Raw genomic sequence first — 16800 nt, forward strand, 5'->3', positions numbered from 1 at the left:
TGCTGTCAGATCGTACGATAGGAAATTTTTGCCCATGTAACTACAACACTGTATCTTTCAGACAGTTTAAATATAAAGTAGCATGCAGTAATAACACTAAACTTTTTCCTAGTGGAAAGTTGAACATGAACTTGCCTCATAATTGTCTTCATTGTCTGGAAACAATTGAATCAAATAATTAAAATATTGTTTTTCACAGGTCGTAGATGAACTATAAACAAGGCAGAACTCAATAACACATGAGCAATCCTGCAAATAACCTTCCATTGACTAATCAACTACAGTTTTCCATTTTACAGCAGGCAGCCCATTTGAACCCAATCTTTAAGGGTAAAGTAGTTTCTTCTGCTTCCACTTAAGTCTTTGAGAAAGCTGTCAATTAAATCAAATTAATAAAACAAAGCCTAAATAATTTCTCATTCTCTAGGGAGCACTATTGAAATCAGAGAAATGTTTCCATGTTAAGAGTAGGCTTGTCCTGAAAAAACTGTCATGTTTTATAATAAATAAAATGTATCAACAATGTTCAGGGAACATTAACACATGGATACTGGTGTCTCTCATCTGTGTCATTGCAATTGTTGCAATGAACTTTACTATCAAGCATTACAAAAATAATTGATTTAGACCACAACAATTCAGGCACAAGTCATCTGGGTAGAAAGCCTGGAGATCTGCAGGTGCTCAGCAAAATATAAAAACTCACAGCTTAGACTGAAGGGGTTTTTTTACAAGCACCATAACTGATGCTATGAGATGAAAATAAATGGATATGGCCAAAATATTTGTATTCCTCCCATATTATGAAATTTATAGTGATGAACATAGGACTCCACAGAAAAAACAGCTTTGCTTGCAGAGGATAAAAGCAACATTTGGGCACTATTTTCAGCCCAGTAAAGTTTATACTGAAACTGATATATTTTCCTCATTTTATACATAGACAGGTATCACTCTTCAAAGCATTGTATAGATGGATTTTAACATGACAGTCGGGTGACTACTCTTATACTGGATCCAAAGCTACTTGAGTTTTATGGCATATAAAATCTCTGTACTCTCTGTTTAAAGTTGGAGCCACTAACAGTCTAAGAATTCCAGATGTGGCTTTAAAGCTGTGTTTTCTAGCTTTCAGTGTAGTTGCCTTTCCCCCTCAACTTCAAAATTATATCAAGATGAGGTTTCTAGGGCAAACAGTTCTGGAAATACTGAATGCATGGTTCTGGCTCATGAGCATATATAACCTCCACAGAGAAGAAAAAAGTGATTTTAATAAAGACTAAATAATGAAAAAGGATACAGGTTAAAAAAAAAAATTAATTCCACAAGAACAGACACAGAGCTTGAAGGAGAAACAAAGAAACCCCTTCAATGGACACTTCAAAAGCCTAGTAAAAATCCAGCTATATTCCTAATCAAAAAGTTTTTTGTGAATGAAAAAGTTAATTTAAAAGAGGCGCTGATATTCTAGCCCTCAGGCTTTCTTCAAGGTAAAAACAACACAAATGAGCAGAAATCTCTGCACAGTCACCCTTTAAATCACATGTTTACCTAGCACTTGTTTAGCTGCTATCAAGGAACTCTCATATATCCATTAAATTGGAAATTTAAATTTCCCCTTAGCAGTCTAGCTTCTCAGCTCCATCTGTAAAAAAAACAAGAATGGGGAAAAAAAAATAAAAATGGAACCAGAGTCATTCTTCTCTTTAATAGCATTTAAATCAAGAATTTTGGTAAGTAAATTTTGAAGATCAATTCAAAAAGATAAAATAATTATTCTGAGCTGTCAGTTGCTTTCATCGCAGTGTTTAATTTGGCTAGCTCATTCCAGGCTGAAGTGCCTGGCTTTTTACAGGTGATGGTGAAGGGATTCTATGTCAGGTTTGAGAATACCATCTCTACACATTTCTTACAAACAATCTAACACCACAGTAAATCTCATTCCTATAGATATACATGCAAAGTTAGATGAAGGTCCAGTTTCCATCTTCTTTCTTCCCTATCAATTCTCCCGTATTAAGTGAAGGATTAGTTTTACTTTTCCCTGTTTTTGGACATGGTGCCATAGATGAAGTAACAGATCTTCTGATTCACAGGGAAGCAGAGATGAGAGATTTTCTCCCATGTTCCTACAATCACTAGCATGATAACTTTAAGGTTCATGACTAGAGATAAAAGGAATGTTGAAAGTCACACACACACACTTGTTGAAGCTGTCAGCATTTACAGGGAAAGGCCGTAATATGCTGGTTAGCACATTTAAATTCTTGGGATGGAAAAATAATCTGGACTACACTACTAATATTTGTTATATGATGCTCAGAGTAACTTTTATTCTTTGTCTAGCATGGAAAGACAGGAATTTTAATGCTTTGTATGACCCATTTATGAAACTTTTTAAAATGAGTGAAATAGGAAATGCAAGAGACGGTCAAATTCAGGAAAATTACAATATTGACCACATAGGTCATAGCCTTGTCTATTTCCACAACCACTATACCAGGACAGCCTCTCCTTCCCCTCCTGAATTCTACTGCATTATTCCAGATGTAGCAGCTTGTTAGCTCCCAATTGCATCTGAAAAACAACATGGGACCTAGTCTGCGTTCTCCATTTTGCATTTCTAATGAACTACTGAATTGCTAGTGCTCAGATTCCCTATTGAAAGAAAAAAAAAAAAAACAGAAGTCAGCATCCTCAGCATTTATCTACTATTTGTACATCACAACCTGTAGATCCTTATGTGAAAAGTTACTCTGAATATTCAAGTCAGTCAAAAAAAGACATAAAAGAACTCACAAAGGAAAAAATTAATTCTCAGCCATGAGGTCCTTTAGAAAAAGTTTCCATTTTCTTAAGTTGCTTATGGGTACTGCAGGAATTACTTCACCTAGGAGATGCAGTAATTTTGTACCATTTATTTAACCCTAAGGTTTAGGGTTTGGTAATCTCCACCTAGCTTGTTCATCTTGTAATTTGAAAAGCTGACTATGTTTGTATCAGCTATATGGATCAAGAGAGTTACTACTTTTATAGATCCCATGCCCAATAGATCAGAATGATCCTCTGGAAGAGAATAATCATCTTGAGACTGTACAAAAAGTACAGGATAACTGCCATGAAATATCTTGTACAACAGTAGCAGGTAGAGAATCATTTATAAGTTAAATCAATGTAGAGGCAGAAAATATGAGGGAGGGGGAACACTATTTGACATTTCTCATCTTCATGAACAGGGTAAAACTCCTCTTGACTGCTAAATAACCTTTAGAAAGATGACATGATTGGAAGTTTGATTTTGTTGCTCTTTGTAACACACCAATACAACTGCTTAGATACCTAATTCCCATACATAGCAGTATTTTTCCAGTTGAAAAAAAAAAAAAGTTTTAGGAAGCAAAGACAGGAGACAATGCAGCTTTTTATTTTTCCAGCTGCAAAATTAGGACCTGCTTACATTGATCAAACATCATCCTATCAAATGTAGTCCTATCCTCATATGAGATCACACAGTGACCTATGGATCACACTATTTCTGTTGCATGACATGTCCTGAGGTCACTGCTCTTTGGTGCCAGGGCAGGTGGGAAAGCACATGTTTGGTGCAACAACCCTCACCTCATTAGTGCTGCCTTTGGAGAACCCCAGCTGCTGTCTCAGAAGCACCTCAAATGCCATTGCACCCTTAATGAAGCTGAACCAACTGCTGAAAGCAGAATGTTGGGACTTGTCAACTGATAATGGCATCCACTGAGAGAAGGCAGGGAAAAGCTAAAGAGAGACACTGGCAAAAGAATAATTTTTGGTAGGATAGCCCTTTCTTGTAAATATGGCTTCCTTAAATAAGGAAGCTGCAGACAGGAGGAAAAATTTGAACTCTACAGTGAAAACTCATATAATACAGGAAAATATTGTTGTATAGAGCACATCCTGCCTACAAATGGATCAGATGCTCCTGTTCCCAATTAGCATTATGCTGGGAATGCTGTGGTTTTAAGTTCACAAAAGACTGCAGCTTCTTCAATACAGAGCCCTCCAAGAAATGTTTTGCAGAGGCACTGTAACAACAACTTGGGCTGCATCTAGAAATCTAGAAAACTAGATCTGCTTGTTATCACTGTGTTAATCTGCTTGAAGGCATTCCTGCTTCTAAATTCACTTCACAGGATGATTCAAATATACGTTCATCACTCCCATTTATTTTCCAAGCTTCATATAGCATTTTAAAAACACTAACTTCTGTAGACATTCACCTGTGTTTGCTATTCTGTCAAAATACTATCTTTCATCACAGCTAGCAAAAGAATCAAATCTGACAGCAAAGAGTCCAAACTGCAACTTCCAACAGCAAATGCCACTTTAGCAGCTGACAACTCTAGTTCACCTTCATGGTTAAACTTGAAGTTTTGCATGAACAGCTGCACATGGATGAATGGACTCTTTCTTCTGGATTTTATACATTCTATATATTGATACAACCTAAAAAGAAAGCCAAAGTTGAAGTCTGTCTATCAGAGGAAAGAATTCCACTAAAAAATACATTCTACATCTCTTCAGAGGCAGAGGAAGAAAAGAGGAGGTCAGTCTCAAAGAATTTGTCTTAAATGCTACTGTGAACAAAAAAACAAAGACTGCAGGTAGCATTCATGCAATTAATTGCACAGATCCCCTCATCACAACCTTTCTGACATCAAAAAAATAATCTAGATGAACACATGCTCTTCCAGTATCAAAATTCTAACAACAATTTTGAGCTGGTTCTTCCTATATACACTGTTTAACTGCATATACACTGTTTAAAGTAAATTTCTGTGACAAGGGTATGAGGTAGTTTCTAGCTAAGAGAGGTTATGACTGTTCCACTGATTACCTGCAAATGCTTGAAAAGACACCAGTAAGTCAGTGTTACTTTACACATGAAGAAGTGTTTTCCTTTTCACTTCTTATGTTTCTTCAGGATTTTTGAAGAATCCTAAAAGAACATGTGTTTTGTCTTTAAAGCAAGCAAAGCTGACTTACAAGATTACTCTTTGGAGACCTTGAAAAACAGAAAATCAATATCTGAACAAAGCATTTTTACCACAGGAAATGGCAAAATCTAAGAATTTTCTTTATTTTTCTTGCAATAATTAAACATGAAATTAAGTTTGGACTATCATGCTTTTAAAAAAGTTGTAGTAGACTGATTAAGTATATCTGGAATCAAAAACCAGTAAGTTACATCAAATGAAATAAAACATACTCTACTGACACCTATGGCAGCAAGCATATACAAAAACAAAATGTGAATTTGTTAACAATTCAAAGTCAAAATTAGATATTTTCTTTTATTCATTACTTGGCCATCTTCACAGGTCCACAGCAGAAGAGAAACAACAATAAACTCCAAAATTAAACAAAGAAAGCAAAATTTTAATTATGCTACATAAAAAAACCCTTCTGCTTTTTGATTACATATAGTCAGAAATAAATTTTAAGTGCTTCTGGAGATGATAATGATGAGTTAAAGACGAAGACACTTTAACAGATGTTTTGAAACATTCTTTACTTTTTTGATTTATAGATAATCTATCCATAGTTAAAGGATTAACTCTTACATTTTCTTCTACAAACTACTAAAACCAGACACTACCCAGCAGCTCAAATAACATATGAAAAAGCTGCATCTATTTAACAGCTGCAGAACTCAGGACAGAGGCAATAAAATATAAAAAAAAAAAAAAACAAAAAACAAAAAACAGGAGTTAAAAATCCTACTGCAAGAATATTAACTGTAATAAAAGAGAAGACATTAAAACTAGCAGCTAGTTAGGTGCCAGGACATAATAGAACCCATAAGGGCAGGCAAAGAATGATGCTAAGTTAGGAAGAAAGAGTCTGTTTTCAGAGAACTTCCTGACAGACACCACAACAAAGCAACATGAATGGTGACTGTGTGGTCCCCTTCTCGTAAATAAATCAGGCGTCAAAGGTTGATCTGCAGTTAATAAGAGGTCTAAGCCTTCTCCAAGGATTTGTAGTATTCTGTCAGCACAGTCCAAGCCTTGGGAGCCATGAAGCCTTCCGGAGGGTTTTGTCCTTCCCGAGCCAGCCTGCGCATGCGGGTCCCCGATATAAAATCAAAGTCTTCATGGCTGAGAGAAGGGGTGGAGGAAAAGGGAGGGGAAAAAAGAACATAAAGAACACACTTTAAAAGCAGGCAAAGTTGCTCATACTCCTTCTACTTTCTTGATAATTTATACATTTTTTCTTGGGAGTATAATGCTGCATAGCAGCTGTCATTTCAAGGCCAGCAATGGCAGTAAATCTCAGCAATATACATCTTCTACAATATCCAGCTTTGGTAACTCTCGAGGTTTTAGCAGCATGGTGCAACTGAACCCCTGTGGACTGAATTCAGTCTGTGCTTCCATTGAGCCTGGCTTGCTCTCCGTGGGGAAACAAACTCCTGTTGAAGGAGAACCATCTACTCTACCTACTGCCTGAGCCCCCTGCCAAGGCAACAGCAGCCATCCTGATTTACACCTTGTCTTGCCAGGGCAGGAGACCAGCCTGATGAGCTGGCTGAATGTTCTCGTGCTGGTTCAAGGAGGTTGTTTCAGTGCCACTAGAGAATGTGTAAAAAAAATTTGTGTAACGTCTTAGTGAGGGACTGTTTGGAGAACAGATAAAGTAAAAGCCTCAGAATCTAGAGGCAAGCTTCTCAGCTGTGCCTTTGCAAGACACTGAGCACACATATACGTATTTATGTACATCAACAACCTGGCACATACAGTTCAAAATAAAGAGAATAAGCAATGGAATAATAAAATTTCCTTCCTCTAAGATACCTTTCCCCTAAAAAACAAAATTCAGTTGGAGAAATGCAAAACTAAACACAAATTAGGACTGTTTACCATTGTTAACATAAGATTCTAAATTATTAACTTCTCAGGTATATGGTCATAAGCAGCAAACACTCCACAAATTAAATTACTCCTCACAGGACTGAAACAGTAAAAGCAAGACAAGAATGCCAGAGTTCTATCAAATGCTCCAAGGGAAAAAATATGTATTTCTAAATTAAATATGCAATTTTACTTATGCCATTCATTCAATTTGCAACATGTATGCATTACTCATTCTTTACTTGTCTGTTTGAAATAAAAACCAAGTATTGATCTCAGATGTACATGCCTTAGGCAGAGACAGGAGCCAAGTGTGCACATCAGAGGGCAGAACTTGGCTCTAAGTGCTGGTCTATGCTCAGTAGGGTATGGAAGCTAGCAAGATGCAGAAAGCATTCCTCAGTTCCCTTTCACAATAACACTAGTCCCATAACTTTTTGATTTGGACTGTATACATTTACACACCAGCACTGTCATACATGCTCTTTTCTTGTTGCTCTAAATTTGGGACTGTGGGTTCCTGAAGTGTCACAAGACAAAAAAACCCTACTGTGCTTTAGTCCTGCAAAATATAAATTACATAAAAATGAAAATTTAAACTTGGTGTAGCTCCATGGGAGAAAAGTTGGCACTGCTATTATAACATCTGAAAATTTTATTCCATAGCAGAGAGATATCTGCTGTTCACTAACACTGCCTTGAAGGTTACTTGAGTGCTTTGTAAAGAACTATTTATATAAAAATGATAAATCTGGTTAATTCTGTCAAAAAACTACAAAGTCTTCAGATGATCAGGAAGAGAAGAGAAAAGCAAAGTCCTGTGAAGTTTCTCCGTGTGTGTTTTCTCCACACAAAAGCTGGAGCATTTAAAAAAAATAAAAAGGTGCTTTATTCCTCCTTGTTTCTTAAGTCTTCAGAAAAGCACTCAATTTTGCCCCACACCCTGCAAGTGAAATAATGCTACCAAACTACTATATTTAGATATGTCACAGAAGTTTGCTTCAATAACACATACACCTCCTTTAGCTGCTTCTTATCCCTAGTTCACAAAAAGCAGGTAAGAAGCAGAGATACCAAGGAAGAGAGAAACATGAAGCTAAGGAGATCTACAGAAATTATAAAAAAATGAAAGAAAAAAAGTGAGTGAGCATCATATCAGAAATACAGTACATTCAGCATGTCATAATATTTCTAGAAATGTTTCCAAAATACTATCAAAAATTAAAATGTGCTAATGATGTCCTCACACTATGCTGAAGACCTATTTTGAAAAGGTTTTTCTTTAAAAAAAATTACTTAAATTAGTAATTGCTGAAGTAACTCAAACGGAGCCTTGGCAACATATACACAAAAAGATAGTATTTTTTGCCTTTTAAAAAATTACTGCATTTACAAATGTCAATAAAATTTCAGAAACTGAGATTCCTGCTAAGGAGAAAAATCTTATCAGTACTGCAACCACTGTGGCGTGATGTGACCCACTAGCATTTTGAAACAAAACATATCAATGAGTAATTTGATTTAGCAGAAGGAGACAGTAAAAGGAGTCACCAAGAAATTTCATTCAGAGTGAATTTTAAGGACATTAAGAGTTACTCTAGATAAGGTGGATTTGAGTGGAACATGAGGGGGGAAAACATTTGACCCTTAAAGATGCTATAAAAAAAGTCACTCAAATTCCATTCTTGTCAGACTTGAAATGACCCTCAATGAAACTTTATACAAGCCTTTTCTGAGTATGGCATTTAAGTGCCTTTTAAAATTTTGCTCAGTAGCTCCTGGAATCAGCTTCTTTTTAGCCACACTGGATGCTACTAAATACTTGTAACATTGACTTGACCTTCTACTGCCAATTGAGTTTGACTGGTACTAACACAATACTTTGTGCCACTGCAATTAAAAGCATTCTCCAAAAAGAAAGAGGAAAATAAGTCAGAAATAAAACCACAACAAAAATTTGTCAACAGAAAAACAGTCCTAGAACATTTCACATTGAGGACTGGTATTTTCTCTGTGGCATAGCATCCTAGAACTCTACTACACTCACAGTGTGGAAAAAACCATACCTACACTGTGAAATTTTCTTACTTATGGAGGACAGGGATTTCAGAGACCTTCAGAGACATTTTGTCCTGTGACAAAACAAGGATATCATGAGTCTGCAAGGAGGAAGTGACTGCCACAGGCCTACAGGAAACCTCCTGTGCTGGACCTCTGAGGTGTCAATACAGTGCATTAATACAGTAACTGGAGAGAACATTTCTTCTGCTTCAGTATTCCCTACAAATTTAATCTAACTATAGACCACACTACATAGTAGATTTTTTATCTGGGAGCACTAAAGATCAGTCATAGTCTTGGGAATCCTGACCTCCTCTTAGTTATTTAGCATTGTGCAAATGATCTTCATGATCTTCTAGGAATTCCCATTCTCTGTGGAGGGCAATGTCTAGTGCTTTCAAGGTCTTAAAGAATTACTCTTAAATACAAGACTCATAATAAAAGTACAGACAGTTTTGCTTTTTTTTTTTTTTTTTTTTTTTTTTTTTTTTTTTTTTTGGCAAATAGAATAGGGAAATAAAACAATAACATGATTTATTCTCCCTGGTCTGTCTTCAAAACAACTATGATGTTCTACTCAGCTAGTAGACTTCAGACTAATTTCTGGAACAATTCAGTCTTCTTATCTGGGGTCCAATTCTAACCTTAAATCCTTTCTAGAAGGACTTTCTCTGAATTTAAACTTGCCTTTGCAGCACCAAGTCATGACTTACATCATAACTCATACAGGAAGTCTACATTGTGCCTTGGGAATGAATGCCCCATGATGCTGAATGAACCAGCTAGTGCCAGTGAGGTTCAAATCCCAACCAGCCAGGAACAAACTGTTTGTGAAGTTAGAACAAAATATTCTGATTAATATCAACATATGCAAAGCAAATCCTTCCCTAAAACTTTTCTGACTGGCAGGAGGGTTTAAGTCTCCTGCCCTGATGCAGAGTTTCAGTGTATCCTACATTATGTACTAATGGTAATTGAAAAACCGTATTTCACATAACTAAATTAAAGAGAACAGTCAAGTGTGCTTATTGCAGCCTCTTACTAACACTTTAAAAAACAAATCTGAGAACAGTATGTACTTAGTTGGAGCAGCTCTCCTATAAGTAGGATTTTATACTGTTAAAGCAGTAATGGCAACCATACTAACAGTCCCGGGAAAAATGATGTAAAGTTAAAATCTCTCTTCACAGATACCCATGCTTCATTTACATTTTATATGATAGCATAAACAATCTGCTCCAGTCACCTTACTTATGGGTTTATTTTAGCTAAAATGTTCTCTTTGGTTTTCTTTCAGGCAAAAAACAAAAAAAAAAAAAAAGTAATTTAATTCCAAACACTGTTGTGGCTTTTTTAATTGTCAGACTAATTTCCTTTCTTAATTGAGTTTTTTCTCAGCAGCAGTCTGTGGCTGCATTTTATAGGACTGATCTTCCATAAAGAATTGGGAATCTCTGCTCACAAAATCAGCTTCTATTATTGAGCCACTAATCCCAAATTACACTTGTCTGTGGTAACTGTTTGTGAGGCCTTTTTGGCTGAAGAAGCACACTAACTGATTTTCTGAAGGAATTTCAGCAGTGGGTAAGCTTTTTTGGGGGGGGGGGGGTGGTGGGTAGTGGTGTTACTTGTTGGTTTCTTGGTTCTTAGGTTGTTTTCCTTACACTTCACTCTACTAACCATTTACAGGTCAGCCATTCATTTTTAATTACTCCTTTACAACTAGAGTTCTTACTATAAACTTTTCCAAACCACATCTGTATATATTCAATTATAGATCAAAAATTTTATGAAATCTAAAAGTGCAAAAACTTTGATAAGGACTATAACAATATTCATGCTAGCTTTTATATGCATTAATTCAGAATTCTATGCAAGTGGAAACGCTCAAGCTTCCCACACAGAAACTTAGGCTTTCTATCTGACTTGAGCAACAGCAAAAATGGCAATTTTATTTTTATTATCTTCATTTTGACCAAAGGGAAAAGAAAATGAAATTAGCTCTACCTGTGCTGCTACACATCACTTCAAATGCATTCCTCAAATCACTCTCCTAGATCTAAGTTTCAGACAAATTGTTTTTCAAAACATAAGTTTCAAGAGTTCACTTTCATGAGGCGCTAAACCTAGTTCTAAGATGTCCAAGAAACAAATTTAAAATTGTGTTGGCTTCATGAGGTAAAACATGAATATAATTCCAAGTCATTGATTGTTCATATGCCTTAACATTCTAAAGGGTAACTTTGTTTAAACAATTTATACAAGTTAAGCTTTGTGCATCACTTTGCAACTACAGTTGTTGTGCAGCTGTTACAAAGGCTTTCAGGTCAGTCTTTCCTTACCCCCTTTCCTCACAGACAATGCTCTGTTATCCTGAAGGCAACCAGGATATTTCTGCCTTTCCTTACTGACAGGGGCCAAGAGGCTTCAGCTCCCACACAGCACCACAGCAGCTCAGCACTGTTAAGCAGCAGCACGAGGTCCTGACACACCAGGTCAGCAGCCTCCAGACTGGTCCCAAGCAGCCTCTGGGTCAGCTGAAACTCCAAGGGCAGCACATGTTCTGGAGGGTACTAACAGAAGTGAGAAATAAACTGACCTTCTATACCAACTCCACTAAACTGTGCTTTGTGTCACCTTTGGGAACAGAAAACCTTAAGCACAATAACCTCTTGGAATCACAACATACCAGAGAAGTGAGGGCCTTTGGCACTAATTTCGAGGCAGGGCCAGTGTAGGTTTTTTGGTGCTTCCAGCAAGGTCATGAGCAGCTCAGGCACAGCCAGGTCTCACACAGCTGCCCAGTACCTTACTGGAGGCAGCTGACCAGTGGCGACCCAGCCTCTGAACACTCATCCCCACAGGCATACAAGGAATGCTGTCAGCAAGTGTTACACTTTTCTCATAAAAGCTGAGCAAACCAACTCTCTGCCACTGCTAATTCTGCAGCCACAGCTTTTCAGACATCCGTCTGGCAGCTGGACCAAGCTTTTGGTAACCTCTCACCACGAGCCAAAGATTCATCTACCACCATCCTCATGTTAGGACTCAGAAGCCAAAAGATATTTCACTAATAGCAGCAAAGAGCCCAACTGCAATAACCTCTGCATGTCTCTGCTGCCAAGCCAGGTGTGGGTGTGACTCTACCAAAGGTACCAGATGGGATCTACTATGGTTTCTCACAAGTACCTTCCCAAACAGAGGAGTCCAGGAAGCCTGAAAGAACAGAAGAGATCATCACACAGGGAAAGAATAACTACACCCAGCAGCTAAGACACGCAGCCAGCTATAGCTCAGTCCAAGGGAAACACCCTTGTTATAAGCTTCCATACATTCATTAGTGATGTAAATTCTGGAATTCTCTAGTTGGCTGCCAAGTGTCCAAGCCTCAAAAATCTGAGAAAGGTGCAAGAGATAACAAATTATTATTTTCTGATACAAGTCACAGCAATGCTTCTAAACATACAACACTCCTTCCCACATTTTCACGCTGTGTTTTTCACCAAGTGAGCTGAGGAAATATTTCCACAAACATCACCATTTCACATCCAAGGGTCTTCCACCAGTACTGATCGTCTCATAATTCCAAGCAACCCTCTCTTCCCTGCCATCCTCCTTGCAGAGTGGAACACCACATGGTCCAGGAGTCTGCCACATTTTCAGCATTACACAGACTATGCTGAAAGGCAGCCAGCTGCACCCACCCAGGCTCTAGCTCCGTCTGGAGCCTACCACAGTGCTCCGTCTGGCAGGCAGGAGCAGGGACGGGAGCCTGCACGTGTCCGCATTGCCATCTAGAGGATTGCTGCCACACACCAGCCCATCTACAAACAGTATCCAGGGCAAATGGGACAGGACAAATGGGCTTTCATCCTGACAGCACCAGGGCAGAACTGCACATTAGTGGCAGCATGGTCTTTTTTCCATGACAGGTATAGAACCATGGAAAAATTGCCCCAAACCAAGGTTTCATAGACACAGTGAAAGGATAAAAGGGTGCACATGATGCAGTCTGTGGCAGAAGGCAAAATCTGCTCCCACTGATTTTCATTTAAAAAATCTCCAAGAGTTGTTTGGGGATTTTTTTAATCATTTGCTATGGCTAATGACAGAGGTATAATTTTACTAATTTTACTTGATTCAAATCACATCTATCCCGCTAAGAGTACAGCACTGATGATCAGAGAATCAGTATTCTGAATTTTGGCCTGTCACATTGCTACTCCCTTACTATTCTAATTTAGTAAGAATTGACAAACCGATAAAACTACTTCACTTTGATCTTTCTGTATTGAAGCATGACCAGCAGGTCCAGGAAGGTGATTCCTCCCCTTTACCCCACTCTGGTGACAGCACACCTGGAGTACTGCATCCAGACCTAAGGATCTTAACATAGAAAGTCCATGGATCTAATGGAGTGAGTCCAGAGGAGGGCAAAAATTTGATCAGAGAGCTGGAGCACCTCTCCTCTGCAGACAGGCTGAGTGCTGCAGTTGTTTAGTCTGTAGAAGAGAAGGCTCCAGGGAAACCATACAGTACCTTCACATTCCTAAAGAAAGTTATAAGAGAGCTGGAGAGGAACTTTTTGCAAGGGCCTGTAGTGACAGGAGAAGGAGGAATGACTTCAGCCTGAAAGAATGTAGGTTTAGATTAGATATTAGGAAGAAACTCATTCCTGTGAAGGTGGTGAGGCTGCCCAGAGTTTACATTTCATTACCAACTTCAGCTACAGTTTAATGTAAAACAAAAGTACATTTCAATAATGTGAATAAAGGGGTTAAATTTAAATGACAAGTCATCTTCCCAGTATCATTCATTGTCATCAGAGCAACACATACACTACGTTTTGGACACTGCTATCACACACAAGGGGAAAATAACATTGAAATATGCATACAGAAGGTGAAATGAACTGTTCTGTAAGTGGATTTAAAAAAAAAAAAAAACACAACAAAAACAGCTGAAAAGCCTGGGACACAGAATATTCTTAGGGCATCATTGTGCTTTATTACTAATAGAGAAAATAGCTGTTTGTCACCCCATCTTGTCCACTTTCTTTTCCATGCTGCACACTCTCCCTGCATCTCTTCCCTCCTATCTGATGCACACCTGACACCTTCTTTAGAAAGACAAAGCAGCAGAAAGCTAATCTTACCATTATAATAATAATAATATCTTTCTCTGGATTTACCAATCTGTGCCATTATGCTCCAGAATCAGAGAAACCCCAGTACCTAGGGAGCCTTCACGTGGCAGCTAAAGTGATCAGGTAGTTGCACTGAGAACCAAATCATGTTGAATTCAAGCTACATTTGTTCTAAAAGCTACATTGATCTAAAACCCGTCTAAACACTGCCCTATTTGAGCAACACTAATTTAATTATAAACAATTTTTTTTTAATCTGGTCAGGGGTAAGAGGCACCTATTGCTCAAAATTTTCTTAAAATGAAAATACAACTTACTGATCAGAGTCATAATAATCCATGCACTTCTTTTTTTTATTATAGGCCGCAACCCTGAAGGGTACAATTTCCAGTGCTCGGAGGCCTGGAGCCATTGTGAGCACTTTGGCACCATGGGTTGGTTCATACAGATCTTTCCCAGTGTCAGGATGTGGCATCCCTGCTGGATCTCGCCCTACAATGTAGAAGTTAGCTCCTGCAACCATCCGGGATCTGCAGTGCCACTGAACCTACAACAAAGACAGGAAAAACAATTAAAAGAAGAAAAGGCAAAACTGCAGCTTCAAAATGGGCATGCACACTGTAACTATGTTTTCCTTAATCAGATGTGACTTTTAATATGGAGCCACTACATAATAAATAACCAGTTAAGTAGATAACCATCAAACTTACAGCTAAAACATACTATCCCCTTTTTATCTGCACAGTAGGTACTCAGAAAGTTACTTCAGCACCATCTACACCCTCAGACAGAAAAACCACCCATGGTCAGCATTTTCAACTTGTACATGTGGCAAGGATGTTGTTCAAGGCAAAACTAAGACTTTGTTTGCATGAACATTAAAACCCAAAGGACACATAAACCAGGTACACACTGCACATGAATGCTTGCAATAGCTTAACTTTCCTAGGCAGGTGAATTTATTGCATTTTGATACAGCTTTGCCTTACAGAACTGCTTCTTTTCTTTCAAGGCACTTGTCAGGAATGTTAAAAATACAAAAAATGCTAAACTGATAGTTATTAAACTTGTCCATTAGGATTTTTAAGACTGGAAGGACACATACACCCTGTAGATAACCATATTACCAGCTGCTTGTTCTTCTGTAAAGCACTTGTTCTACAGAAACAGATCAAGTACCAGTAACTTTTAAATAACCTATGGGAAATTATTAAAGAACTAATATTTCTTATTACTTCAATAAACATTACTGCCAGGCTGTACTCTGAGGTCACTGGAATTGACCTCATAGGTCATAGGAGGAGAAAAATAGGTAAGGAGAAAAATTATATCCTGTTCAGAATAAGGAATGTGGATTTTGTTCCTTCTCACACATAATGAGGTAGAAGATTTCTGTAAATTCTTACAAAAGGCCTACGGAGAACAGCAGAAGATTCCCCACATGAACTCACTCACATACCTCAGCTAGATCTGGACTGCAGTTTTTTCTCTGGACTGAAAGGCAGTGAAAGCTCTGTTTGATCAGTCAACTGGCCAGCAGAAAATAAGTGGCATCTGTCTCATTTAACTTCACTAGCAAGATCTCCTATCTATGAAAAAAGCTACCCCAGAGTTAACCTCAGCCTGGTCAGAAATTGAACTTCCTGTGAGTCAAGGTGGAGGCCAGCAAGGAGGGGAAAAAAAAAAAGATAAAAAAAAAATAAAAAAAAGGAATGAGATGGAGAATCAATATCCCCTCAAAGAATTGTCCTCAACTGAGAACATTTATTCTTTCTGCTGCCTCCCACAAACCTCTAGGGACTCCAGCCCCAGACCTGGCTCCTAAATAAAGTGTTGCCAAAGAATTATTTCATACAAAAGCCTCAAAACAATTTTCTCTGAATTAAGTTTGCCAAAAAATAAACAGACTGCTTTTTTCTTAATATGTGAATGCCCCTCCAAGCATACAAACTTCTTGCTTAACAATCATAAAACTTAAGTATTTTTAACATTCAGGACTATCACTTGGTATGTTAACACATCTTATAATTCCTTCTGAAAAAGACTGTAAAAAAAGGAGGCAGGATGAAATTATTATCATACCCTAGTAACTGTAAAGAAAGGAATCTATAAACACAGTATTTTCTCCCACCATTTCCAGCAAAATCCTCCACTATAGAAGTTTCTTCAGAAGACAATGTCTTGGTTGGTGACAGAAACTTGATAATCTACTTTCCCAAGCAAAATCAGTCTCCTCCCTCCCTCCATTAAAACAACACAACACACAAACACCAGACGTCACGCAGAATATTTTAGTGCGCTATCAAAAGGGTTTCGTTTCACTTGAAACTCCTGATGTATTTACCTCAGTTGGTCCTGCATACATCATGGGGGAAGGGAATATAGCTACCACTGTTGTTTCTGGATTCAGGATTCCCTCCTCCAGTACTGCAGCGTGCTGCTTCATGCGCCACATAAGAGGAACATCATCCTCCTTTGTCCAGCCTCCAAGGGGGTGCAAGAGCAAAACCGGGCGCCGGTAGCCACGCTCCAGAAGCTGCTTGTGAGTGTCCTGCATTAAAAGAGCGTGCCCATTGTGCACAGGGTTGCGTAACTGGAAGGCAAAGACAGCATCTGTGGAGGAAAAAAAAAAGACAAAATATATAAGGAAAGTCATTTTATCAGGAGTTGTACAGCCACAGAAAAATCTTCAGTACATGCTTTCCT

General features: G+C 38.1%; 1 protein-coding gene across 2 annotated transcripts in view; it reads right to left on the bottom strand.

Moving 5' to 3' along the window:
* Positions 1–5089: 5089 nt before the first annotated feature.
* PAPSS1 (3'-phosphoadenosine 5'-phosphosulfate synthase 1) overlaps positions 5090–16800 on the bottom strand; it is a 39727-nt gene continuing 28016 nt past the window's right edge. For both annotated transcript variants that reach the window (XM_041395786.1, XM_041395787.1), the window contains exons 10-12: positions 16439–16707; positions 14412–14641; positions 5090–6134 (exon numbers count right to left, since the gene is read on the bottom strand). In XM_041395786.1, coding sequence (XP_041251720.1) covers positions 5996–6134; positions 14412–14641; positions 16439–16707 — 638 coding nt within the window. In that variant the 3' untranslated portion in view covers positions 5090–5995. The remainder of the gene's footprint in view (positions 6135–14411; positions 14642–16438; positions 16708–16800) is intronic.

The sequence above is a fragment of the Onychostruthus taczanowskii genome, unplaced genomic scaffold (assembly GCF_017590055.1).
Source record: "Onychostruthus taczanowskii isolate IOZ18803 unplaced genomic scaffold, ASM1759005v1 scaffold12, whole genome shotgun sequence".
In the NCBI taxonomy this organism is placed as follows: domain Eukaryota; kingdom Metazoa; phylum Chordata; class Aves; order Passeriformes; family Passeridae; genus Onychostruthus; species Onychostruthus taczanowskii.